At 41.8% G+C, this 27,606-nt stretch overlaps 1 protein-coding gene across 1 annotated transcript in view; it reads left to right on the plus strand.

Moving 5' to 3' along the window:
• LOC122548967 (CDK5 and ABL1 enzyme substrate 1-like) overlaps positions 1-24,065 on the plus strand; it is a 70,653-nt gene extending 46,588 nt beyond the window's left edge. The window contains exons 5-7 of the mRNA XM_043688002.1: positions 1,945-2,051; positions 16,314-16,521; positions 23,743-24,065. Of these exons, the coding sequence (XP_043543937.1) occupies positions 1,945-2,051; positions 16,314-16,521; positions 23,743-23,883 (456 nt within the window). The 3' untranslated portion in view covers positions 23,884-24,065. The remainder of the gene's footprint in view (positions 1-1,944; positions 2,052-16,313; positions 16,522-23,742) is intronic.
• Positions 24,066-27,606: the final 3,541 nt, after the last annotated feature.

Here is a 27,606-nt window from a genome sequence, read left to right on the forward strand (position 1 = left end):
CACACTCACACATGCACCCCCTCACAGACTGAAGGCACTCTGCACTCACCACACACACAGACACACACACACTTTCTCACACTCACAACCCCCAACCCAGACAGGCGCGCACACACACAGACAGACAAAGACCCGCATGCTAACATATATTTTGTGGGGTGAATTTTGTGTTAGGATTGAGCCCTCCACTACCGCCTGATGAAGGAGCGTCGCTCCAAAAGCTAGTGTGCTTCCAATTAAACCTGTTGGACTATATGGTGTTGTGTGATTTTTAACATGGTTGATCAGGGTAGTGTAGGTGATGTGATGTATACGAATATCCAGAAGCCAGTATAAAGTATCATACAATAGTCTTGTCTATAGAGTTAGAAACAGAGAAAGATAGAAAAAGGAACAGGAGTAGACTACATGGTCCTTTGAGCCTGCTTCGCCATTCAATGTGTCATGACTGATCTAACTCAATACCGTGTTCTTGCTTTTGACTCATGTCCTTTGATACCATTAGCCCTAAGAGCTCCAACTCCTCCTTGAAGGAATTCAGTGATTTGACCTCAAGCGCTTTCTGGAGCAGAGAATTCCAGAGGTTCCCCACTGTCTGCGTAAAGAGCTTTCTCCTTATCTCAGTTACAAGGAGCACATTGGGGAGTTACGAGGTTTTGTTTGGACCAAAACCCTGAAAGCGCTGAACAAGTAAAATAGCAGACCAGCTTGGTGAAACTAGGTTGATTATAGACAGTGGAGAAAGTGAGCACTGCAGATGCAGGATTTCCTGAAGAAGGGCTTATGCCCGAAACGTCGATTCTCCTGTTCCTTGGATGCTGCCTGACCTGCTGCGCTTTTCCAGCAACACATTTTCAGCTCTGATTATAGACAGTGCCCGTTCTGTCCAATTGTCCATCAGAATTATAATTCAGGATGCTGATTTTCATATTAAGAGTTGACTGCCATAAGTGGGACCAATCTGTACCTGCTTACACAGGGTGACACAATTCCAAGCACTTCGTCCACGTGATAGCGATTTGGTTGTACTACTATTGACTCAGTTTACTGTATTTCCTGCTCACAGTATGGATTCTGCAACATGGGGAGGCTAAATGTAAAGTGAGTGAGTGCTTTGCGGAACAACTCCCTTCAAACTGCAAACAGAGAACCCAAGCTTCTGGTTGATTATCACTTTAGTTCTCTCTGTTGCTCCCATACTGACCATTCTGACCATGGTGCACAACCAAGCACACATCAGCTTGAGGAGCAGCGCCTCATCTTTTGACTTGGGCAGCCTACAGCCTTCTGGTCTCAACGTTGAATTCAATGCCTGTACATCCGGACCCCTGGCTTCACATTGGTTTATTCCCATTTGTTTTGCTGGGTTGATCATTGTCTTTCTTGTTAACCCTTCATGTGGCATTCATATGTTTTTTATTCCCAACACCTTTCAGCATAACCCTCTGCTTCTTCACTATATCCATTACCACTCTTTATCTGTTGCATAACAAAATGTTTTATTATCTAATCTTCTTTGGCCTTCATTCTGTCAGAGACTTCCACTTTGCTTTTCCTTTTCCCTTCTGCAGATGTTTTAAAAAAAAAAGTACTTAAATCTGTTTCTCTTCTGTTCTGTTGAAATATTATTGATATGAAACATTGTCTCTTTCTGTCCACAGAAGCTAGCTTTCCAAGTGTTTATTTGAATTTATTTCAGAGTTCTGACATCTGCAGTGCTTTGCTGTTGTTTTAAAATCAAGCCATTTTGTGTTAGTGGCTTGAGGTATCAAATAGAGAAGATACAAAATGGATTAAATAAGAAATGGGGAAAATACATGAAAGGTCAATCAGCACTCTCAGGGGAAACACAGGTTAAGATTTTTAATATATATCTTTCATCAGAAGTTAAAGAATAACTGTGCCTCTGTAAATTACTAAGCCAGTGTTTTTTTTTCTCTGTAGACCACAGTGATTGAATATGTCAAGCCATCCGATCTGAAAAAGGACATGAATGAAACCTTCCGAGAAAAGTTTCCCCATATTAAGTTGACCCTCAGTAAGATAAGAAGGTAAGAAAATAGAGTAGCTGTGAATTTCTATATTCATTCATGGAATGTAGATGCTGATGGAAAGTCACATGTATTGACCACTTCAATTGCGCTTTGAGAAAACTGGTGGTGAACCAACAACACACAACCTTGTCACAGCTTTTCGGAGGACAATTAAAAGTCAAGTACGTTGCTTGGATCACATGTAAGCCAGACTGAGTAATGACAGATTTCTGTCTCGAAAGGTCATTGATGAACCATATGGGTGTTTGGTGACAATCTGGTAGTTACATGGTCAGCGTTGGTGCTCATTTTTAATTGCTGACCTATGCAATTAAGTGAATTGAAATTCCCCAGTTGTGAAGGTGTGAATGTGAACACTTGTCTCTAGGTCTGTAAGTCTTCTGAACGAATACCCCACTAAAATAGCCACTCTGCTGCCATCCCCTGAACTTTGACTGTTCAGGAAATCTATTATGTAGCCCAAGTCAGGGCAGAGGGCTTTATGGAATAAATTTGGATTAAGTGCATCTGTTCTGCAGTGACTGCAGCTTGAAGCCCTTTATAAAAATGACAAACAGCAATGGTCCCAAAACAGATCCTTGCGGATCTGTTTATGTGGCCCAAGTCAGGGCAGAGGGCTTTATGGAATAAATTTGGATTAAGTGCATCTGTTCTGCAGTGACTGCAGCTTGAAGCCCTTTGACTTTCCCTTTGTGGTAATCCCTTCATTGTTTATGTCGAAGCTGTGTTTGTTTTTCATTTTCTGTGAATCCCACATTTCTGATTAGTTCAATGTGACGTTGGGTAACCATCCACAAAACTGGCAGTTCATGTTTGTGGTACTGGGAGCTTTTGTAGCTGACCCACTTCCAGCTTTCCTCTGAGTACTTTGGTTGCTGGGCAGTCGGTGGAGATGATTCTTGCGAATGGCTGGTCTCAGTGATTGCCTTTACATGGGCAGGGCTGAATGTTGCATTTTCTCAAGAGAATGGGTCTGCATTGCAGAAGTTTGTAAAGCATTTTTTAAAGCTTGTTTTGTTTCGCCTGTACTGACCTTAACTTCCCCTGAGATATTTCCCTGTGGCAGATTTGCATGGGAGATTCTATAGTTATTCATGTGGAAGACATGGCCTGTCCATCTAATATGTATTTTCTGGAATGTGATCTCTAACCTCTTGACGTTTGCATTAATATCTTCACTCATGACATCCCCAAAGAGCACACCACCTTTAAGATTTATGCCATTAGTTGTTTCATCTGGTGCTGATGAAAGCATTGCCTGCATCTTGGGGAAACAGATTGGGAGACCAAAGGGTTTGATAACAGTCAGGAATTTCATTGCCATAGTCTGGATATCTTGCTTATGGGCAGCTTCCGTCATGTTGAGATGTGGACAAAATGTTCATGCCACCTTACAAAGTGTTTAAACATTCTTGACTTGTTTACCAGATGGTTCAGAGAAAATGCCTCAGTAATGTAAAGGCGGCTGATCTCTCCTTGTCGGTGTTCAAAATACAAGATCCTTTACGGGTAAATCAGCAGAGTTTCAGACTTGAACAAGAGTAGGATAAATGCTCATTGGACCTTGTATTTTATGAAAAGGTTCTTATTGCAGAGTGATAATGTCCCTCCCTCTGAGCCAGGAAGCTGGGTTCAAGTCCTACCTGCTCCAATGGTGTGTAGTAATATCTCTGGACAGGTTGATTAGAAAATATCAATAACTGTAAAGGTAAAGGCTCTTGTGGTGCAGTGGTAGTGTCCCCATTTCTGAGCCAGAAGATCCAGATCAAGTCCTACTTGCCTCAGATATGTGTCATATTTCCTTGTCAAGTGGTTGATAGGTTAGAAGCTGCTGTAATAAAATGTGCTATGAGATGGATTCTTATGGTGTAATGATGGTGTCCCCTACCCTGGAACCAGGAGAGTTTCAAGTCCCCACTTGCTTCAAAGGTGTCAAGAGTGTAGGGCTGGAAAAGCACAGTAGGTCAGGCAGCAGTCGAGGAGCAGGAGGAATATTCATTAATTAAGATCATGGCTGATCTATCCATTATCTCAGCTCCTCCTCATGCGTTATCCCAATAACCCTTAATTCCCCTACCATGCAAAAACCCATCCAACTATGTCTTGAATATATTTAATGAAGCTGCCTCAACTCCTTCCTTGGGCAGAGAATTCCACAGATTCGCTATTCTCTGAGAAAAGCAATTCCTCCTCAGCTCTGTCCTAAATTTACTCCCCACTAATCTTCAGGCCATGTCCTTTAGTCCTAGTCTCACTCACCAGCAGAAACAACTTGCCAGCCTCTATCTTATTTATCTCTTCCATAATTTTATATGTTTCCATAAGATCCCCTCTCATTCTTCTAAATTCTAGCGAGTATAGTCCCAGGGAGCTCAGTTAAGGCATTCAAGAAGATATTCGGTGCCGTAACACTTCTATGATACCTGAACGGGCTCAGTATTTTTGAGGAGTGCTTTGAGGACACAGACTTGGTAGGTTTGTTGTTTGATCACTCTCGGTCAGGTTGCTGTTGTTCCACACTCTGTTACTCAGCGTGGACATAACAGCTAATTGATTTCAGCATCAAGTTGTGGATTGCTTGCAATAGTGGAGCTTAGATAGGAAGCTGTAACCTCCAGGCTCACCTTCTCCAGTCTGATATATGGCAGTATTGCAAAGTCCTGGACTATGATATCCGTCTTCCTGAAGTAAATGATCAAACCAAACTCTTTACAGGCGTAACAGAGTGTTGCAAAGTTATTGCTCATTCACTGGCGTACTTTTCCAGGTCATGTACAGTAGACTAGATGGATTGTTGTTCAATCATCACCAGCACCCTTTGCAGCCAGGAATTGAAATTATTGTGTCTGTTTTTGAGGATCGACTGAGCCCTCAAAACGAGGTTGGTTTCACTGCCCAGCCAGTGACTGCTGGGAGAGAATTGGAATTCAGTTTTATTTCACACTCCGTCTTCTGGCATCAAGCCACACTGCACTCCACTGCCTGCTCCCCCACCCCAATGGTCAGTTCTCAGACACTTGACTATTGCTGACCACTGTGGGAGATGATAACAGCAAGTTTCTTTCTCCAACTTGACCACAAGAAACCCTACTCATAGGGAAGACTTGGGCTAAACTTCCCTTGGGCTCTATTCCTGATGAAGGGCTTTTGCCCGAAATGTCGATTTTTCTGCTCCTCTGATGCTGCCTGAACTGCTGTGCTTTTCCAGCACCACTCTAATCTAGACTCTGGTTTCCAGCATCTGCAATCATTGTTTTTACCTAAAATTTCCTTGTTTGTTAGAGTTAGAAAACCATGGGTGGTGAGTGCATAATTTCTCAGGGCTTTGTAAACTCCATCTAACTCATCATCAGTCACTAGATCTCGATAGGCACCAATTTGAGCCATAAATATCAAGTAAGTTTCTGATGGGGATGTGACAGGATGAATGTTTGAAAGATTGTTTCTCCTTGTGAGAGTAGAAGCAGGGGACACAGTTTAAAAAGGAGGAATCGCCTATTGGGATGTGAACTTTTTTTTCCATGAGGAACCGCTGTGTAGAATTCTCTTCTCTAGAGAGCAATGGAGCATAGTTTTGAGTATCTTGAGGGCTGAGTTGAAGATTCTTGATTGAAGAGGAACTCGCAGGGTGCAAGGCGTGAACTGGAAATTTGAGTTGGGGTCACAATCAGATCGTTCACAAATGGCAGTCGGGCTTGAGGGGCCAAATGGCCTACTGTCGTTCATTCAGATGTTTGATAGGCAACTTGGGAATCTTGATGTATTATCTACAAGAGATTTGCTCCATTAAAGCGTACATTGTGAGTTTTGTTTCAATGTGATTATTCTCTGCTTTAAAAAAAAGCATGTGGAAATCTGGCAGCCCAAGTGATGTGATACCTCTCTATATGGCCCTATGTGATTCATCATTGTTTAGCTTTCAATTGTCAATTCAAGTCTTTTCATCTTGCCACAGTAGCTACTCAATCTGAATATCAAAGTATACCTGACAATGACAATACTTAGGTTTGTTTGCATTTTATGCCCTCATTAACGTCATTGAGAAAGCAGTGAGAATCCGGCAGGAGCACGTTGAGTGACTAGCCAGCACTTCAGGGTCTCAGCTTCATTCCCTCATGTCAAACGTACAACATTAGCAGCACCATTCATGGTAAAACTGTCAATGCTCGCACATTGTTGTGATGGCAGAAAGGAAAAGTCTGATGTGCTGCATCTCACCCGAGACAGCTTGAAGAACCAGTCTTAGCAAACAAAAAGCTTATCCTTGACAACAAAATAGTTGCAATTCTTAAAATGATCCAATTAATTTATTGTGTATATTTGCAGACAGACTCGTACAGTTATTTAACAAAACTAATTTTCCCATTGTGCTGCATTTCAAAAGTGTTGCTTCCTACTCCCTTGCAAGGTTAATTATGTAAAGTTCAACTTGGGAGGCAGAGCAAATGGCTGACAGAGCAGGCGGGTACATTTGATCACCAGGTCTCATTGTCTTGTGTATAAAAGATTCTACTGGTACATAACCGTCTATACAGACAGATTTAACTCTCAGTGCCTTTTGTACCGTACTAGTGTTTCCTTGTTAAAAAATCACTCATCAGTTGACTTAATGTAAACACACTGGCCACTGTCATAGAAGAGCACATTCAAATCTTTCAACCACATTAGGTGATTTGAAATGCAGATGGTACCAACCTGCACAATATAAAATAAAATCTTACTGGCACTGGGTGATTGGCTCTTGCTGATTATAAGCTGCTTTCCTGACCAGATGGTCTTGAATCCAAATCTCAGGCTTTTCTTTTCTTTGCCAAATGTATGTTGGGTCAGATTCCCTTGTTTAAGGCCCAAAATTGATGACTCTCCACAGCACATGCCATCTGATGCATTTGGCACATTTTGTTACATGCCAGTGTTGTCTCCAGTCTGTGGTGACTTGGGAATTTTTTCCTTAGAAGGCAAAAGTAACAGCAAAAGGATTTGAAAATGCCCAATATGTCAAGCTCCAGAAGCCATACTGGGGGTATTTTTTAATCCGTATAAAACGTGGATAAATCATTGCTGCCACTTTCACCCAAAGCTGAAACAAACAAACAAATATTGACTTGTTCATTGATTTAACTTCTCCAGAGCCATCAATGTTTTGGTGTTAAATTTTGATGTGCTGTGAATCAATTGGGCTTAGTTTACTGCAGCAATACATAAATAAAAAGTACGTATCTCGCTGCATCTGTCCAAAATGCTGTGTGCTTTCAGAAATTTACAGCAATAACTTTATGCCTCTAATAACTCCTCTTAATCAGATGAGAGGAGTGGTATGGTTCATAGTGTGCGTGCTTATATACATATATATTTTGTTCTCGTCCTCCCCTACTGACTGGTAGTTGCACTTTCATGTTATATCTTCAGTAGACATATGTGGAAATGCTAGGAATTTTATTTCAATCACGTTCTCCTGATTGGGAGCCATGCCCGTGTTGGAAACTTCATTTGCATGATTTTTGAGAACATTTGCCAGAAGTTTCCAAATTGACAGTAGCTGATCAGAAGAACACCAGGAGAAACACCAGTGACTGACTTATTCAACTAGCTGTCTCAGCCATAACCTTTATAATTTGCTTCCACTTTGTTATTATCTTCCTGTCATTTGGAATCATACAATCCCTACAGTGTGGAAGCAGTCCATTTGGCCCATCGAGACAACACCAACCGTCCGAGGAGTGTGCCATCCATACTCACCCCCTCATCCTAAATCTGTAACCCTGCATTTCCCATAGCTAATGCGTTGCACCTACAAGTCCCTGGGCACAACGGGCAATTTTGTGTTATGACACAGCAGTGAATCTCTCTGTTAATTAAACCAAATACACTCAAAAGCTCACCTCGCCTTGTAATCTGTTAAAATAAGAATGACAGAGAACTCCCAAGTTCCACTATTTAAAGAAAAAATATCAATTTCTTCTTTAACTCTAAAAGTGAGCATTAAACAACAAGTATTCATAACTCTAAGCCATCCCTTTCTCTTAAGTGCTTGCTATCTGCCTCCAACACTATAACAATATGCTGTTCCAATAAAACACTTATTAAAAATTACATCAACTTAATTTCAAAACCATACAACGGCTGTTGTCTTCGGTGTCCATCTTCTTTCAACTGTAGATCTCCTTGGGTCGTCGTCTTTCTTTCTACTGTGAAGATGTTTCAGATGAAAAAGTATCCTTGATAGTGTTTTTGAAAGGCAGTTATACTCTCAATGGCGGTTGCTCTTTCTGACTTTGCAACTGCCTGCCTTTTTTGTAACCCCAACATTGGATTGTCTTATTGATTCAATATTGGTTAAACAATAAATTCAAACTCGATTAGGTTTTAGTATCATGAGGCATAATTTAAACTGGTTAAATTCGAATTGTTGTCAAAACAGCAACCAATTCCGGTACCTATTTCACAGCAAACTTTACATATTTTCAATTTCCAGCACACTCTGAAAATGCTGGCTCGTCATATGCCAGGGACTTGTAAGCTCTTGGGTCAGAACAACATTCAGTCTCTCTTAAAGGGACAGTACATGCCTTCAACTTCATAACATTAGCTTGGCCAAACAACATAAGCTGAGAGAAAGAACTTGATTTTTATTGTTGTTCAGCATAGACCAATTCATTATGTGTGCTCCCAATCACTTGATCATTTAGTGTGCAAGTTTTTCAAAATCAGAATATTAAGGAAGTCTAAATAATGGTGGGACCCAATACTGCATATCAAAGCATGGACTGGTTTTGAGTGGCCTTGATTTAAGAGAGTTACATAACAGAATAAATAATAGCTTTGGCAGAGCGGATTAAGGAGAATCCAAAGAGATTCTATGAATACATTAAGGACAAAAGAGTAACTAGGGAGAGAACAGGGTCCCTTAAAGATTAACAAGGCTACTTACATGTGGAACCACAAGAGATGGGTGAGATACTAAACAAATATTTCATGTCAGTATTTACTGTAGAGATAGACATGGAAGCTAAGGAACTTCAGATAATAAATAGTAATGTTTTGAAAAATGCCCATATTATAGAGGAAGAGGTGCTGGAATGCTTATAATGCATAAAGGTGGACAAATTCCTGGGACCTAGGAGAAAGTGAGGACTGCAGATGCTGGAGATTAGAGTCGTGAGTGTGGCGCTGGAAAAGCACAGCAGATCAGGAGAATCAACATTTTGGGCAAAAGCCCTTCAGCTTTTGCCTGAAATGTCGATTCTCCTGCTCCCTGGATGCTGTCTGACCTGTGCTTTTCCAGCGCCACCCTCTCGACTCAAATTCCTGGGACCTGATCAGGTGCACCCTAGGTTACTGGGTGCCTTGCTGAGATATTTGTATCAGGTGAGGTGTTGGAAGACTAGAGGCTGGCTAACATACTGCCATTATTTAAGAAAGGTGGTAAGGAAAAGCCAGGGAACTGTGCACCAGTGGGCAAGTCATTGAAGGAGATTCTGAGGGACAGGATCTACATGTATTGGAAAGGCGAGGACTGATTAGGGATATTCAACATGGCTAAGTGCTTGGGAAATCAGTCTCTGTAACATGATTGAGTTTTTTTTTGAAGGGGTGACAAAGAAGATTGTCCACCCCTCTGCCCTCAGTGTCTGAATGGGCTTTAGCAAGACATTCAACAAGGTTTCACATGGTAGACTGATTGGCAAAGTGAGATTGCATAAAATCCAGGGAGAGTTAGCCAATTGGATACAAAATGAGCTTGAAGGTAGGAGACAGAGGGTGATGGTAGAGGTTTATTTTTTGGACTGCAGGCCTGTGACCAGCAACGTGCCACAATGTTCAGTGCTGGGTCCACAGTTTTCATCATTCACGTCCAAATCATTTATATGAATATAGGAGGGAATGGTTAAGAAGTTTGCAGATGACACCAAAATTACTGGTGTAGTGGACAGTGTAGAAGATTATGTCAGAGTAAGTGGGACCTTGATCAGATGGGCCAATGGGGTGAGGAGTGGCAGATGGAGTTTAATTTAGATAAATATGAGGTGCTGTATTTTGGTAAGGCAAATCAGGGCAGGCTTATACATTTAATAGTAGGGTCCTGGAGAGTGTTGCTGAACAAAGCGATTTGGGGTGCATAGTTCCTTGAAAGTGGAGTCACGGATACACAAGGTGGTGAAGACGACATTTGGCACACTTGCCTTCATTGGTTATTGCGTTGAGTATAGGAGTTGGAACATTGTGTTGCAGCTGTACAGTGAGGCAAGTTTTGAAATACTGTATTAAATTCTGGTCTCCCTGCTATAGGAAGGATGTTGTTAAATCTGAAAGGGTTCAGAAATGATTTTCTGGATGTTGCCGGATTGGAGGGTTTGAGCTAAAGGTAGAGGCTGAATAGGCTGGGGCTTTTTGCCATGGACCATCGTAAGTTGAGGGCTGACCTTATTGAGATTTATAAAATCATGAGGGACAAGGACATGGTGAAGAGCCAAGGTCTTTTCCCCAGGATAGGGGAGTCAAAAACCAGAGGATGTAGGTTTAAGGTGAGAGGAGAAGGATTTAGATGGGGCCTAAGGGGCAAATATTTCACGCAGAAGTTGGTCTGTGTATTAAATGAGCTGCCAGAGGAAGTGGTGGAGACTGGTATATGTACAGCATTTAAAAGGCTTCTGAATGGATGCATGAATAGGAAGGGTTTAGAGGGATATGGATTAATGGTGCTGGAAAAGCACAGCAGTTCAGGCGAGCTGGAAGTTTGGAACTGGGGTGAGGTGGGGGAAGGGGAAATGAGGAAACTGTTGAAGTCCACATTGATGCCCTGGGGTTGAAGTGTTCCGAGGCGGAAGATGAGGCGTTCTTCCTCCAGGTGTCGGGTGGTGAGGGAGCGGCGGTGAAGGTGGCCCAGGACCTCCATGTCCTCGGCAGAGTGGGAGGGGGAGTTGAAATGTTGGGCCACAGGGCAGTGTGGTTGATTGGTCCGGGTGTCCCAAAGATGTTCCCTAAAGCGCTCTGCTAGGGATATGGGCCAAGTGCTGACAAATGGGACTAGATCAGTTTAGAAAATCTGGTCAGCATGGATGAGTTGGACTGAAGGGTCTGTTTCCATCTCTATGACTACAAAACAAAAAGCTGACTATAGAAGTTCCAGGTTTAGCGAGCTGGATTGACAAATATCAGAAAGTGGTGCTCCATAGGAAGTGGTGTTGGGACCATAGTTCTTTATTTTCCTTTTGACTTGTGAATCTGTGATACAATTTCAAAGTCTGCAGTTGGTGCCAAATTTGAGGTGTATTACTAGAAAGGAGAACTGAGACAAAGTGGTTAAAGACATTGGTAAAGTTACAGAATGGGCATGTTACATGCAAATGATCTTCTAAATGGTCAAGGACAATGTAACACATTTTGGTAAAAAGAACATAGAGACTACAGAGACTCCTGTAGAAAAATAATATAAAGTAGGATAAAATAAACCTTTACAAAAGGGATAGAGGGACAAATCTAGAGGCAGCAATACCTGGACATCATTCAGACTTGGATTGATGAGTGGCACAGTGTTACTTAATTGGACAGTACCCTTGGCTTCCAATTGCATTATCACCTGTGACTCAATGACAGCCAATATCCTGAGGAGTTATCATTGATGGGTAACTGAGGTAGACCAGGCATATCAGTATCGTGGCACTAGAACAGTTCTGAGACGGGACATTCTGTGTCCCTGTGACTCCCCAAAACCTATCCAACAACTACAGAAGCACAAGCCAAGATTGTGATGGAATTCTCTCCATTTACCTGGATGGGTGCAACTCCACCAACACTCAAGAAGGTTGACATCATCCAGTACATCATAACCTGCTTGATTGGCACCAATCCACCAGCTTAAACATTCATTTTTTCCACTGCGAATACACAGTGGTAGCAGTGTATGCCATCCACAAGATGTACTACAAGCTGTTGGAAGGCATTTACCAAACCTGTGAAGATTAAAGGCAGCAGGTGCACTGCAATATCACACCTGAATGATTCGCCAACCACGCCACCCTGATTTAGAACTGTATCACTGTTCCTTCACTGTTGCTGGTTCAAAATATTGATCAGGGAATCGGTTACGGCATTAAGGAGGGATGATATCATAGAAGGCTTGTCAAATGAAGACATATGGGTGCAATATAAAAAGCAAAGAGGAGCAATCACCCCACTGGCAGTGTACAATCTGCCCCCTGACAGTCCCAGAGAAATAGAAGAGCAGATATGGAGGCAAATTTCAAAGTGATAGAGCAGTGATAATAAGGGATTTCAGTGTCCCCAACGTTAACTGTGATAGTCGTGATGTGAAAGGTTTAGAGGGAGTGGAATTCTTAAAATGCAGCCAGGAGAGCTTTTAAAAACAGTATGTAAAGTATTTTGTTCAGTTGTGATCATAATTCTATTTGATTCAAGAAGGTTATGGAATATTGACAAGAATGAGCCTGAAATCAAAGTTCTAACCTGGAGGATAAAATCAGATTTAATAAGATCAGATATGATTTGGCCAGAGTGGACTGGGAGCAGATATGTTTAAGTAAATCCATGTAAGAGCAGTCAGACGCATTCAAGATGGAAATAGGGAGAGTTTAAGAGCAGGAAGCTTATGCTGGAACTGTGTAAAACGTTGGTCAGGCCACAGCTAGAGTATTGTGTGTAATTCTGGAATTTACCTCATAGGAGGGGTGTGGTTGCACTGGACAAGATGCAGAGATTTCCTGGGATGTTGCCTAGGCTGGAGAGTTTTAGTTATGAGGATAGATTGGAGTTGTGTTCCTTAGAGTGGAGGAGACTGAGGCGACACTGAGATGTATCAAATTATGAGGGGCATAGATCAGGGAAATGGGAAGAAACTTTTCCCTGTGGTGGACACATCAGTGCCCAGGAGGTATAGGCTAAAGGTAATGGGCAGGAGGCTTAGAGGCGATGTGAGGAAAAACTTTCAGAGGATGGTGGAAATCTGGAACTCACTGTCTGTAAGGGTGATAGTTGCAGAAACACTCAACATTTTAAGAAGTGTTTAGATCTGCACTTGTGATGCCTAGCCATACAAAGCTATGGGCCAAGTGCTGGAAAATGAGGTTAGAGTATTTAGGTTGGTTCCTTTGACTAGTGCAGTCTCCATGGGCTGAAGAGCCCCTTTTTTCTGTGCTGTAGACCTGTAAGACACTCTCAAATTCTGGCCCTGTCTTCCTAACAGCATTGTGAGTGTGCTTACACCTTGCAGACTGCAGGGTTTTAAGACCACCTCAGGATTAATTAGGGATGAGGAACAAATGCTATCCACATCCTTAATAGGATTTTTAAAAGTAGGGGCATGAAGAAAGGAGGCTTTCTATAATATTGCAACTAAAATATCATGAAATAATTAATTTGAGACTGATTCAAGGACTCTGTAAACTTTGGAAACTAGGTGTTCTGTGATCTGCTGGCACACGAAATGTTTTGTCATGCATTGATTCATGCTTCTCCAGTGCTGGTTCCCATTGTACCTTGGAAAATTGTGCCACTGAACAATTATGTAACTATCTGCACAAACTTGCCTTTAGATAACATTTTTTCTTATTTAAATTATATAAAGCTGGGTTTTTTTTTGAGTTTTCCATAGGAAACAGCATGGAAATACACCGATTATGTACTGTGACTTGTGCACATGACCAAAAGCTCATTTCCCAGGGTGAAGTTCAAAGCAGCCTATCTGATGGCCAACATGCTCAGTTGTTTCAGGCTGTGCCAGATGTTGGTCAGAAGTCTTTCTGCAAGAAGTTGAAACAGCCAGCAGAGGTACAAGGAGAGCTGACCAGCCTGGGTCTGTGACAAGATAGTGAGCAGCCTTGAGACCTCCACCAGCTTAGGCGCTTTATCTGTGTTTTGCAGAAAAAGCGACTTGAAGCTGAAAGAAAAACAATTAACGTTTCCTCCAGCAGTAGTTGGAAGTTGTGAATTTTATTCAGAAAGTCAGAGCTCTTTCAGAAGTATGAACTAGCTACCGTTGCCACCTGCAAACCAGTAAAAACCGTCGGAGAAGGAAGACTAAAAAAGCAGCACAAGAATCATCTCAGCAGATCTAGCAAACATAGACTGCTTTCTTAGATTTCCTTCCATCCATGTCCCTTTCCTGTGTAAGGGGGAATTTTACAGGAATTAGTTTTTAATCAGTAGAGTTGTGTACCAATGGTTCATAATTGTTTACCTGTAGCTAGAGTCATTTTCTTGTGATTAATACTAATCCTTGGTAATTTGACGTCAGCACTCACTCACTAAGGAGTCTGATTGTCCACCTCAGAAATTCAGTGTCGTTGATTGGGGGTCCTGTGGGTCGTTGTGTCTTTGATCCTGGAGTTACATTTCCGACCGCACATTTAGCGGGTGTTTGGCCTCGATCACCGGCATTCCTTTCTCTGATTCCCTTTCTGTACTTCCTCTTGCCACTGGATGTCTTAAAGAATGGTGTCCATTCATGCAGGAGTTTCCACTGAGTCAATTTCTTCAGAATGAGAGTCAATATGTATGTAGCATTTCTTGAGGGAAGCCTTCAGTGAGTCTTTGAAAGGTTTCATCTGTCCTCCTCTTGTTTGAGCGCCTTCCTTGAGCTGGACGAAGATGATTTGCTTGGGCAGTCAGAATTCAGGTATTCTAAGCATGTGGTCAGCCCAGTGAAGTTGGTTTTGGATGGTCGTTGTCTCGATGCTGGTGCTGTTAGCTGCTTAAAGGATGCTGATGTTTGTATCCCTATCCTCCAGCTGATGCAGAGAATCCATCTCAGACAATGTTGATGGTATTTCTCAAGGGTCTTCAGGTAGTGTGCATATGTAATCCAGCTTTTGGAGCCATACAGAAGAGTTAGGGAGATGAGTGTCTTGTACTCATGGATCTTGGTATCAACACGGATGTCACAAAGACTCTCATCCTTAGATGACTGAAGATGAGGCTCATAGAATGAAAGTAGTTTTGAATCTCTGCATTGATGTCAGCCTCGGATGAGGGGTAGCTTCTCAGGTAGGGGAAGTGTTCTATGTTTTGGAGCATTTCTCCATTGATCTTAATGAAGGGATAGACTGGAACGTGACCTGGGACAGGTTTGTAAAGGTTTTGAGTCTTCTTGAGGTCGAAGCTGAGACTAATTCTTCAGTATGCTTCTGCAAAGGCATTCATTATAGACGGCTGGTCGGTGCTTTCTGTCAGCTTGGGTTTAAAGCGCTGGTAAATGGGGCAATTTTGAATACTTATATGAAATTTTTAACTTTTGTGACAACTCTGAGAATAGCAGAGCTTGATTTTCAGCATGTTAGCCTAGTTAGTAATAACGGAAATGTGTTGCTGGAAAAGCGCAGCAGGTCAGGCAGCATCTAGGGAACAGGAGAATCGACGTTTCGGGCATTAGCCCTTCTTCAGGAATGAGGACAGTTTGTCCAGCAGGCTAAGATAAAAGATAGGGAGGAGGGACTTGGGGGAGGGGTGTCGGAGACCTGCATATCCTTGGTGGAGTGGGAGGGGGAATTGAAATGTTGAACTACAGGGTGGTTGGGTAGTTAGTAGTAACCACAAGCAAACCAAAGGCAACGTCAGGAAACAGGTAATAAGCTTCAAAGGAAGATTGTCTGATATAGGTAGAGAAAGTTAAAGGTTAAACGGTCCTTAGAGACTTGGGGTAGATTGATTTTAACCTGAAAGCATGGTTAATGAATGGTTGACCTGTATTTCTAACAATGCTGGAATATCTCGATATTACGGAGTTCTTTGTGAATGGTTTTCCTTCTTAATTTTAATTTTCCTTTTCACTGTATACTGTGTTTTGGGATATTGAGTAAAGCAGATATTGGAAGAGAGTGTGTTCTGGTTCTTGTCACAAATTCAGTTGTCTTTCTGTGTGTCCTGTCTGCTCAAAAGTAGCTTTTGAAATGTTCATTGTGTATTCTGGAGTCTGACTCCATTGTTTTCAGAACTGGCTAATGATGCATCTTGAAATATATTATCACGCACGCGTGAATTTAATAAGATTTTCGCATTTCCTAATGCTTGTCTGGTTTCAATGTCTTTAGATAAAAATGTTAATTTCAGTGCAGTGGGCTTTGTTTATTCCATACGGGCTTCCTGAAGCTTGCCATAAATAATGCTGACACCATATTGGGTGCATGTTTCTTCCTTTTCAAAAGCCAGTTTAATTGCGAAAGGTCTTGGGTGTAACAATCAGATGATGGAAGTTAAAATTCAGTAGTTCATGTGGGTTACTGATGGCGTTTTTGCTTCCCACAGTCTGAAACGTGAAATGCGGAAGCTGGCTCAGGAAGAATGTGGCCTGGAAGAGCCCACTGTAGCCATGTCCTTTGTCTATTTTGAGAAGCTGGCCCTCAAAGGCAAACTGAATAAACAAAACCGAAAACTCTGCGCTGGTGCCTGCGTTTTGCTCGCTGCCAAAGTAGGCAGTGACCTCCGAAAGCATGAAGTCAAGCATCTGATAGATGTAAGTACATCAGAACAGAAGAATGGCTTTCTGTGTGATAGCACCTATCCACCAATGTTATATTTAAACAATGCTTTGTAGATGACATAGAATTTGGGGACTGTATAACTGATCTTGGAGAATTTAAAACACAAGATGTACATATCAGTTTCTTCAGAATTTGAAAGTTGGATCAAATTGGGAAATTGCAGTAAAGATAACTTATAAATCATATTTCACTTAAATAGAATGTAGCCAGGGTACATAACATTTATGCAGTGAACCTCACACAGGAATCATAGCTCCTCATATTGAACAAAGACAGACACCAAACAGAAGGTAAAAGGGATAAGCAACAACATTGGAAAGGTGAGGAGAAGAGTGTTTTGTAAAACGTTTTCTTACATGGGTGATGGAGACTAACAGTACATGGCTCAGGAAATCAAGGAGGGTCAGGAGATTCACGTCAGAGGAGTGAGCAGTTACATTCGCGAGAACAGATTGCTGAACAGCAACAGCTTCAAATGGCACTGTGGTAGTGAGCAGCTGCACAGGAAGTGATGTCAGAGCACAAGAAGGGTGCTACTGGAGCTGTACAGAGCCTTGGTGGGACCACGTTGAGAGTATTCTATACAACTTCTGTCATCCTATTCGAAGATGATGATAATTATGTTAAAGCATATTCGAGAAGGTTCACTCGATTCAGTTCTCAGATGAAGGACTTGCGAAGAGAGGTTGAACCTTTTAGAATGAGAAGAGATCTTACTGAAGCTCATAAGATCTTGTGAGTACTGAATAGTGTGAATACTGAGATGTTTCCTTTTGTGGGGGAGATAGGAATTAGGGGACACAATTTTAAAACATCCACTCTTAAGATGTGGATGAGGAGAAATGTTCTTGTCTTATTAGTCCAGGGAGTTGTCTTCCACATGAGCAGCAGAGCCTGGATCATTGAAGTTATTTAAGGCTGAGTTGGATTGGTGTAGTCTCACCAGTGCTCTGTACTATTTTATCAAGTCCTGACTACATTTATATTCCATGCCTGCTGGCCTTCCTAATTCCTTGCTGTACCTACATTCCCAGGAAAAGACACATTAGTCCCTCAGTACCACAGCATCCTGCAGTCTCTCTCCAATTAAATAATTTTCCGCTTTTCTATTCTTCCCGTCAAAGTAAGCAATTGTTCAGTCTTTTTCTCTTCATACTTGCCAAATGTTTTTTAAAATCTATTCATTTAATTATCTGTAGTCCTTTGGAGACTCTTTGTATCCTTCTCGCGACTTGCTTTTCTGCCATTCCAGCAAATTTGATTAAATGGCAATCAGTCACTTCAACTGAATCATTAATATTGATTACATGTTGTTGAGGCTGCAGCACTGATCCCCAGGGCACTCCACTGGTTACACTTTGCTGACCTGAAAATGATCCATTTGTTCCAACTCTGTTTCCTTCTCATTAGCTAATCAATTATCCAAGCTCACATTTTCATCCCCAGCACCATGAGTTCTTTTTTTATTTCATTCACTCGTGGGATGTGAATGTGGCTGGCTGGCCAGCCTTTATGGCCCGTCCCTAGTTGCCCTTGAGAAGGTGGTGCTAAGCTGCCTTCTTGAACCACTGCAGTCAACTTGCTGTGGGTTGACCCACAATTGCCATTAAGGAGGGAATTCCAGGATTTTGACCCAGCGACAGCAAGAGAATACATTTCCAAGCCAGGTTGCTAAGGCAGGCTTGGACGGGAATTTGAAGGTGGTGGTGTTCCCATGTATCTGCTGCCCTTGTTCTTCTAGATGGAAGTGGTCATGGGTTTGGAAGGTGTTGGCCGTGGATCTTTGGTGAATTTCTGAAATGTATCTTGTAGTTAGTACACACTGCTGCTACTGAGTATCAGTGGTGGAGGGAGTGAATGTTTGTAGATACGGTTCCAATTAAATGGGTTGCTTTGTGTTGGATGGTGTCAAGCTCCTTGAGTGTTGTTGGAGCTGCACTCATCAGGCAAGTGGAACGTATTCCATCGCATTCCTATCTTGTGCCTTGTAGAAGGTGCACAAACTTTGGGGAGTCAGGAGGTGAGTTACTCACCACACTATTCCTAGCCTCTGACCTGCTCTTATAGCCACTATGTTTCTGGGCAGTGGTAACCCCAAGGATGTTACAGTGGGGTTTTCAGGTAACACTATTGAATGTCAAAGGATGGTGGTAAAACTATCGGTCCTGGGAAGGGTGGTTGCCTGCTATTTTTGTGACGCAAGTATTATTTTCCACTGGTCAGCCTAAGGCTGGATATTGTCTGGATCTTGTTACATTTGAACATGGACTGCTTCAGTATCTGAGGAGTCGTGAATGGGGCTGAACGTTGTGACGTCTTCGGTGAACATCCCCATATCTGACCTTATAACGGAGGGAAGATTGTTGATGAAGCAGCTGAAGATGGGTGACCTAGGACATATCTGAGGAACACCTGCAGAGGTGCTGTGGAGCTGAAATGACTGACATCCAACAATTTGTAACCATCTTCCTATTTCCCAAGGATGACTCCAGCTACTGGAGAGTTTGTCCCTGATTCCCAATGATTCCAGTTTTCCTAGAGCTCCTTGATGTCACACTCAGTTGAATGTGGCCTTGATGTCAAAGATTGACACTCTACCTCACCTCTGGACTTCAGCTGTTTTGCCCACAATTTGGACCAAGGCTGTCATGAGTTCGGGTTGAGTCACCCCTGGCAAAACCGAAACTGGGCATCACTGAGCGGGTTATTGCTGAGCGTTGCTGCTTGATAGGATTGCTGATGGCACCTTCCATCAGTTTCCTGATTGCGAATAGACTGATGGGTGGTAATTGGATTTGTCCTGCTATTTGTATACATGACATGCCTGGACAATTTTCCACGTTGTCAGGTAGATGTCAGTGATAAGGGCCGAGAGTGTGGTGCTGGAAAAGTACAGCAAGTCAGGCAGCATCCGAGGAGCAGGGCTTTGACATTTTGGGCATAAGCCATTCATCAGGAATGAGGCTTCTGGGCTGGGGGGCTGAGAGATAAATGGGAGAGGGTGGTGGAGGGGGGTGGTGGGGTGAGGGGAAGGTAGCTGGAAATGTGATAGGTAGATGAAGGCTGGGCAGAGGAGATGACCTGGGGGTTGTAGTGAGAGAGACTCACTGACATCCTTGTAGAGGGAGGAGGAGAACTTCTTCAAGGTGAGCATCCTTGAAGAGGCTTCATAGTAAGGTTATAATCAACTAGGAGAAAGTGATGCTGGAGATCAGAGTTGAGAGTGTGGTACTGGAAAAGCACAGAACGTCAGGCAGCATCCGAGGAACAGGAGAATTGACATTTTGGGCATGAGTCCTTCATCAGGAATGAGACTTGTGGGTTGTGGGGGGAGTGGGGGTAGTGCTAAGAGATAAATGGGAGGCGGGGTGAGGCAAGGGGGGAAAGACAGCTGGGAATGTGATAGGTAAATGAAGGCAGGGCAGAGGAGAGGAGAGTCAGTGATGTTTCTGTACTGGAACAGCTTGGCTAGGGGGCAGCAAATTTTGAAGCACAAGTCTTCAGTATTATTGCTGAAATGTTGTCAGGGCCCATAGCCTCTGCAGCATGTAGTACCTCCAATTGTTTCTTGATATCATGTAGCGTGAGCCGAATTGGCTGAACACTAGTATCTGTCATGCTGGGGACCACTGGAGGAGGCCGAGATGGATCATCTACTCGGCACTTCTGGCTGAAGATTGCTGCAAATGCATCAGCCTTACCTTTTGCACTGATATGCTGGGCTTTTCCATTGGGATATTTGTGGAGTTCCCTCCAGTGAGTGTTGAATTGTCCACCACCATTTACAACTGGATGTGACAGGACTGCAGAGCTTAGATCTGATTCATTGGTTGTGGCATCACTTAGTTCTGGCTATCACTTGCTGCTTATGCTGTTTAGCACACACATAGTCCTGTTTGATGACTTCACTAGGTTGACAACACATGTTCAGGTATGCCTAGTGCTGCTCCTGGCCTGTCCAGGACTGAACCTGGGTTGATCCCCTGGGCTTGGTGGTAATGGTTGAGGTTGCAGATTGTTCTGGAGTACAGGTCTGCTACTGCTAATGGCCCACAGCATCTCATTGATGTCAAGTCTTGAGTTGCTGGCCCTGTACGAAGTCTGTCCCATTTAGCATGGTGATAGTACCACATAACATGATTGGAAGTATTCTCAATGTGAAGAAAGGGCTTCATTTTCACAAAGACTGTGTACGGTGGTCACTCCTACCGAAACTATCTCGGACAAATGCATCTGTAGCTAACAGATTGATCAGGATGAGGTCAAGTATGCTTTTCCCTCTTGTTAGTTCCCACATCACCTGCTGCAGACCCAGCCTAGCAGTGATGTCTTTTAGGACCTGATCAGCTTGATCAATTGTGCTGCTGTCGAGCCGCTCTTCCTGATCGACATTGAAATCCTCCACCCAGAGTATACTTAGGACTCTTGACACCCTCAGTGCTTCCTCCAAGTGTTCAACATGGAGGAGTGCTGATTCATCAGCGGAGGTAAGATGGTTCTTGATAATCAGCAAGAGGTTTCCTTGCTCATGTTTAACCTGAAGCCGCAAGATTGAGCTCCTGAGTCAATATCTAGGACTTCCAGGATAGCTCCCTCCCAACTGTATACCAGTGTGTCACTGCCTCTGCCGTGTCTGTTCTGCCAGAGGGATACGACCTCGCCATGAATGGTGATGACACCGTCTGGGATATTTTCTATAAGGTATGATTCCATGAATGTGACTATGTGATATGTTGATGCTTGACTAGTCTGTGAGAAAGATCTCCCAAATTTGGCACCAGCCCCCAGATGTTAGTAAGGTAGTCTTTCTGGTGCCAAGGTTGATGCCAAGTGGTCTAATCTCATTTCTCTGTTGAGACTTGGTAGCGGTTGGTATAACTGAGTGACGTGCTAGACCTTTTTCGGTTGAAAGTAAACAGCATAGCAGAGCTTTTGCAGCAATTTCTGTTATTGGTTCTGGTTTTCAGCATCTGTAGTTCTTCAGTTTTTTTTACTCCAGAACAGTTCTGAGGAAGGGTCACTAAACCTGAAACGCTAACTCTGACTTCTCTCCACAGATGCTGCCAGACCGGCTGAGTCTTTCCAGCGATTTCTGTTTTTGTTTCTGGATTAATAGCCTAGCAGTAATACCACCTGGCTACTCCCTCTGCTGAATTTGCAGTGACCTGTTATGTTGCAGCTTACTTAAGTGTCTTTTGGAAATCCAATCATTCTCATCTTTTAGTTCTCCTTTTTCCAACATGTTTGCTACATCTTCAAAGAAATCAAATTTGCCAGTCACGATTCCTATTTCACAAAAACCTGTTGACTCTACCTGATGGTGAAATGATTTTTTTCAGTTTCTTGTGGCTTGTAACCCATAACATTGTCTGTTGTTTGGAGAATCAATGTATTCCACATATCATCACTTGAATGTGTATTTGCAACAAAATATAAATTAACTGCACAGGCTTGAGCTAATCACCATTACAGATACGTGTTTGCAGTGACTATCCTAGAAGTAATTTTTCCAAAACGTTTGGATTTCTGGAAGGATTTCTGGAAGTGGTAGTTCTGATAATGAAGAATATACTTAATAAATCAAGATGTAGAATTAACTTGAGTGATGCTAAGATAGAGCAATGGGCAGAAAACACTGGTAGGAGTAATGTATAGAGATTCAACAGGAATTATCCTGGAAGGGAGAGCACACCCCATGAAATGAGAGGTACATATAACAAATACAGTTTTTTGGATTGGTCAAGTCAAATGCATAATAGCAGTTCAGGCAGCATCCAAGGAGCAGGAAAATCAACGTTTTGGGCAAAAGCCCTTTTGCCCGAAATGTCGATTTTCCTGCTCCTCGGATGCTGCCTGACCTGCTGTGCTTTTCCAGCATCACTCCGGTTTCCAGCATCTGCAGCTCTTGTTTTTACCTAAATGCGTAATATCACAGAGGACAGATTTATAGAATGCATTCAAGGTGGTTATAGAATGCATTTCTACACTAATATACCAAGTAGCTAAAGGAGAACATCCTATTTTGGCTCTAATTTTGTGCAGTTAGATATTAGTTAATTAATAACTTCATAGTAAATGAACTCCATGGAAAAATGATCATAATATAGAAATCCATACAAGGTTAGAGGGTAATTTCATTAAGCTCAATACTCTGAATTTAAATGAAGCAAACTGTTATGACACAAATGTTGACTGAGGTAGATGAGAAACTAGTTGTGAAATATAAAGGACAGAAACTTTTGGAAATACCCTCCAGTTTATTCACATCTATGGAGTAGGAAATAGAATTAACCTTTCATGTCAATGAGCTTAGCCCTGAATGCACAATGCCTATAGATGACACCCACCAGTGATTTCTTTCCAATCCTATTTCTGATCTCTTTGTAAACTTGATTTTACATCTTGATCTTCTGAGCCAAGACCATTTATCACTATTGTACCAATCTCATCCATCATTGCTGCACCTCCTTTTCCGTTTTTTAATTTACTTTTTTTTAAACCTATATCCTTGAATATTCAATAGAAACCGAAAGGACACTTTTATTCTATAATCAGTGTTTCACATCAATGGGAAGAGGTCTTGGACTGAGGCAAGTAATATTATAGAGCTAAAAGAAAGCAGTGTTCCTGGTGGATGTAGCTGGAAAAGCTGGGCTTGGAACTAAGTAAACTTGTAAACTTTAATGTTAGCCAGACATGTTCATGGAGTCAAGGTCAGTCATACAAAGGAAAGGGTTAGAGAATGACTTCACATTTAACAGCATTAAGCAGGAATGAGTAACAGCTCCTGCTCTTAATGTGCTAAGTCAGGTATATACGTCAGCGAGCTTGTTGGAGGTACCAAATAAATGAGGAGGAGGTCATTGGATTCAAATGATTTGAATAGTTAACAATTACATATGAGTTGGCAATCTGTGCTTCAAATAAGGGATGAACAAGTCCTCCAGTACTTCAGTAGATAAATGTGCAGTGCTCCAAAGAGAGGGAAGGCCCAACCCAAAAAAGATCAGCTTCATGATTGCACAACTTGTTGACTGTGCTTTTGAGGTGAATATTTTCCACATGGTTAAAGTGGATGTTGGCCAGTAACTATAAAATTTGTCTAGTTTCTTGGAAAAAAATGCATAATATATGATTATATTGACTGCATAACATTGATTCAATGTAACACTTGTTCTTTTCTCTTTCTGAAGAAACTGGAAGAAAAATTCAGACTTAACAGACGGGAACTGATAGCATTTGAGTTTCCAGTGTTAGTGGCCTTGGAATTTGCTCTTCATCTTTCTGAAAACGAGGTGCTGCCACACTACAGAAGACTTACCCAGCACTCTTAGCCCAGGCTGTATAGTAGCTGATGAAGGCCAGGTTCTTGTGGTAAGTATGTGTACTTCGCTCTCCAATGGATCTTCAAGTGCTGCTGCAAGTAAGCTAACTACGAAGAACTTCCAAGATTGGAATAGCTTTCTGTAACATATGCGTGTACTGATAAGCCAGTGCATAAAACAAACAGATCTATTTTTATATATCCGCTGATGGAAATGCACTTTTGTGGCCCGAAGATGTAGCGTTGAGGTTTTTCTCAGTCTGTATTTCTGAACACGGTGTCTATTTATTTGGCATCGACTATCAATACTGAACAACAGTTCAATTGTGTTTTAATATAAAGCTGACAAATTTTGAAGAACAGTTTTGGTTTGTTCTGCCATTATATACTGAAGTATCATATGAGCTGTTTCGTAAGGAATTTACTTCTGAACACTGAACTTTTTCCAGTATTACCAAACAGAGTAAAGTTTAAAAAAAAATTTGTTAACTTTGTACATTTGTGTATGAAGCCATTTATTGACCTTGTCCATATTACAACTTTACAAGTGTTTCTGTTGTGGAGCACTACTGAACAATGAAGATGAGTAAAACTGCACTCTTTAGTTTCATTAGCATGCTCTATGTTAGAGTTTATTCTGAGCACATTTATTGTGCTTTGTTGGGGTTTTAATCTTCAAAAAAAAACTTTTTGTTGAACCATTGATGTAAAACTGGTGTAAAAATCTGCTGGATTTTTTTTCTCTTCCTTATCTGGCATTACTTTTCCAATGTTTAATTATCTTTTGATAATGCTTGAATGGTGAGATATTTGAATGATGAGCTTTTGCACTGTTAGCTAATGAAAACAAGCCATATTTATCGAAACAAACAAGCACAAACTTAGGCCAGTATCTGTTATTCTGTTCTATGATTTCTGATGGTGTTTTAGAGCAAAGACATGTATTGTTCTGTAAATTACAAATTGTTTTAGCAAAGTACAGACCTACCAAAACAGAAATGCTGAATGTACAAACATGATTAAACCAATTTTCCTGATGGTAATTCAGATTTCTAGTTTTCAAACAAATTCTATTTAAAAGTGAATTCTTCACATGCATTTTTCATGTTAATATACTGTACACCTTACACTGTCGCTTTGGAAATTGATTTATTGATTAAAACAAGTTGTTTCAAACTGTTATTTTGTAAATCTGGTCTGTATAACATACCTCCACCAATTTATAGTATTTTGTATAAAATTAAAAATAGTGATAAGTTACATAAATTGAGGCCACAATACTTACTTCTGTCAGCGATCAACAAAAGTTGACAGTAATAGTTTGAGAGTAACCATTATGAAATGTCTAAGCTGAGTTCTCTTCCTACCCTCGTACACCTAGCAGGTGTGTCTGTCATGGTTACAACTTGGGAGGTAAACAGCTGCTGGACCTTTATTACGGACAGTTCAGAAAATTTTCAACTGCTGAGGGGTCTGAGCTATTGCTCACTAGGTTATTGGAATATTAAATAGTGATCCTAGAATTTACTGGTGCATGTTCATCAGCTTTGAGGTAGCCGGGACCCATGACGTATGCACTGGAATCCTCTCGTTATCTGCACCAAGCCATCGACTGATGCTACCTCCTTTATTATCTCGTGAAGATGTGTGGGTGTTTTATGTTTACCTACCTCTGAGAATACACTACATCATTAATCCTGGAATGTTGGTCTGGATAAATTTGAACCTATGTTATGTGATTGAAAGAAAAACAAATTGCTGGAAAAGCTCAGCAGGTCTAGCAGCAAATGTGGAAGGAAGTCAGAGTTAACATTTCGGAAGGGTCACTTGACTCGAAAAAGGCATGGTGGCTCAGTGGTTAGCACTGCTGTCTCACAGCACCAGGGACCTGGATTCAATTCTAGCCAAACTGTCTGTTTGGAGTTTGCACATTGTCTGCATGGGTTTCCTCCGGATGCTCTGGTTTCCTCCCACAATCTGATGATGTGCAGGTTAGGTGAATTAGCCATGCTAAATTGCCCATAATGTTCAAGGATGTGTAGATTAGGAGGATAAAGTCAGGGTAAAATGTAGGGGAATGATTTTGGATGGGATACTCCTTGGAGGAACTATGTGGACTTGTTGGGCTGAGGGCATATTTCCACACTGTAGGGATTCTAATTCTGTAGGGATTGTAATTTCTCACCACAGATGCTGCCAGACTTGCTGATCTTTCCCAGCAATTTCTGTTTTTCTTTCTGATTTACGGTATCTACATTTCTTTTGGTTTTTATTTGAGTGAAAGGCAAGATCACTACCTCTGTTTTTGGACGTGAGGCATTCCGAGATGTTGTTGTCCATATTCTTTTAGGTTTTTAAGATTCAAGTGAGATGTGAACCCAACGTATTGAACCAAAAAGCAAGAATTTTACTACTAAACCCACTCAGGTCTGCCTCATGTTCTTTCATTGTAACATCTGCTTTCATCTCGTAGTTTAGGACAATTATTGCTGAGTGTAAAACAAAGTGGGCAAGAATGCAGTAATCTGCTTTACATCTTTGATGCTGGTTTCGAGTGAAGCCAGTCGAAAAGTGAACACAATGAGATGTAAAATCGGTTGCTTGCTCACCAACAAGTGATAATTATCCTTGATGAGTGCCATCCCAAATAGCAATGCTTAAGACAACTTGAATCATGAATTTCCTTTTTCTTCCTTAACTCAGTCACGAGTGATTGCAGCTTTCAGCATCATTGTGTAGTTACAGGAATTGGTGCAACTGTAAACATCATTAACATATTCAGGGTGGAATGAGGAGTTACAATTTCACTTATTCCTGTTGAACAATATGAACAGGATCTTAGAAACCTGCATCTGTGCAGACAGTTAGCATTTATACCTTGGTACCGCTTATTGTCTGATCATTACAAGATATAAACCAAGTACATTTAGTCAGAAATTCTGTTGAATCATTGCAGAATTATGAATAATTCCTCCATTGTCTTTACTCTTATATTACCTAGAAACCTAGGATGCACTCCAGATGATGGAGGGAATGTCACTGATGAAGTAACCCAAGGCATTACCCTAAGGAACTCCAGCAGAGATATCCTGGAGTTGAGATGACTGACCTCCAACAACCACAGCCATCTTCCCCTTGTAAGGTTTGACTCCATCAGTGGAGTGTGTCTTGGTGCTGCAGTCAGTCAAATGCAGCATTGATGTGAAGCACTATCAATCTCTTCTAGCCTCAGGATCGAGTCTCAATGCTGCCTATCTTCGGCTACTTCATCAATGACCTTCCCGCCATCATAAGGTCAGAAATGTGGATGTTTACTGATGGTTGCACAATGTTCAGTGTCATTCATGACTGCTCAGATACTGAAGCAGTCCATGTCCAAATGCAGCAAGATGAAAGACATGGACAATATCCAGATTTGCATTAAGGAGTAGCACTATACAAATGCCAAGAAATGACGATCTCCAACAAGAAAGAGGTCACCCCTTGATATTTAATGGTGCTGAATCCCCAACTGTCAATTTTGCAAGGACTGCCGTTGACTATGCATTTAACTGAACTAGTTGTATAAATACAGTGGCTACACAGGTAGGTCAGAGGTGAGGCACACTGCAGCAAATAACTCACTTCCTGAATCCCCAAAGCCTGTTCATTGTCTATAAGGCACGCGGGCAAGATGCCTGGCTGATTGCTGCTCCAACAACACTCAAGAAGCTTGACACCATCCAGGACGAAG

The sequence above is a fragment of the Chiloscyllium plagiosum genome, chromosome 4, assembly GCF_004010195.1.
Source record: "Chiloscyllium plagiosum isolate BGI_BamShark_2017 chromosome 4, ASM401019v2, whole genome shotgun sequence".
Lineage (NCBI taxonomy): Eukaryota > Metazoa > Chordata > Chondrichthyes > Orectolobiformes > Hemiscylliidae > Chiloscyllium > Chiloscyllium plagiosum.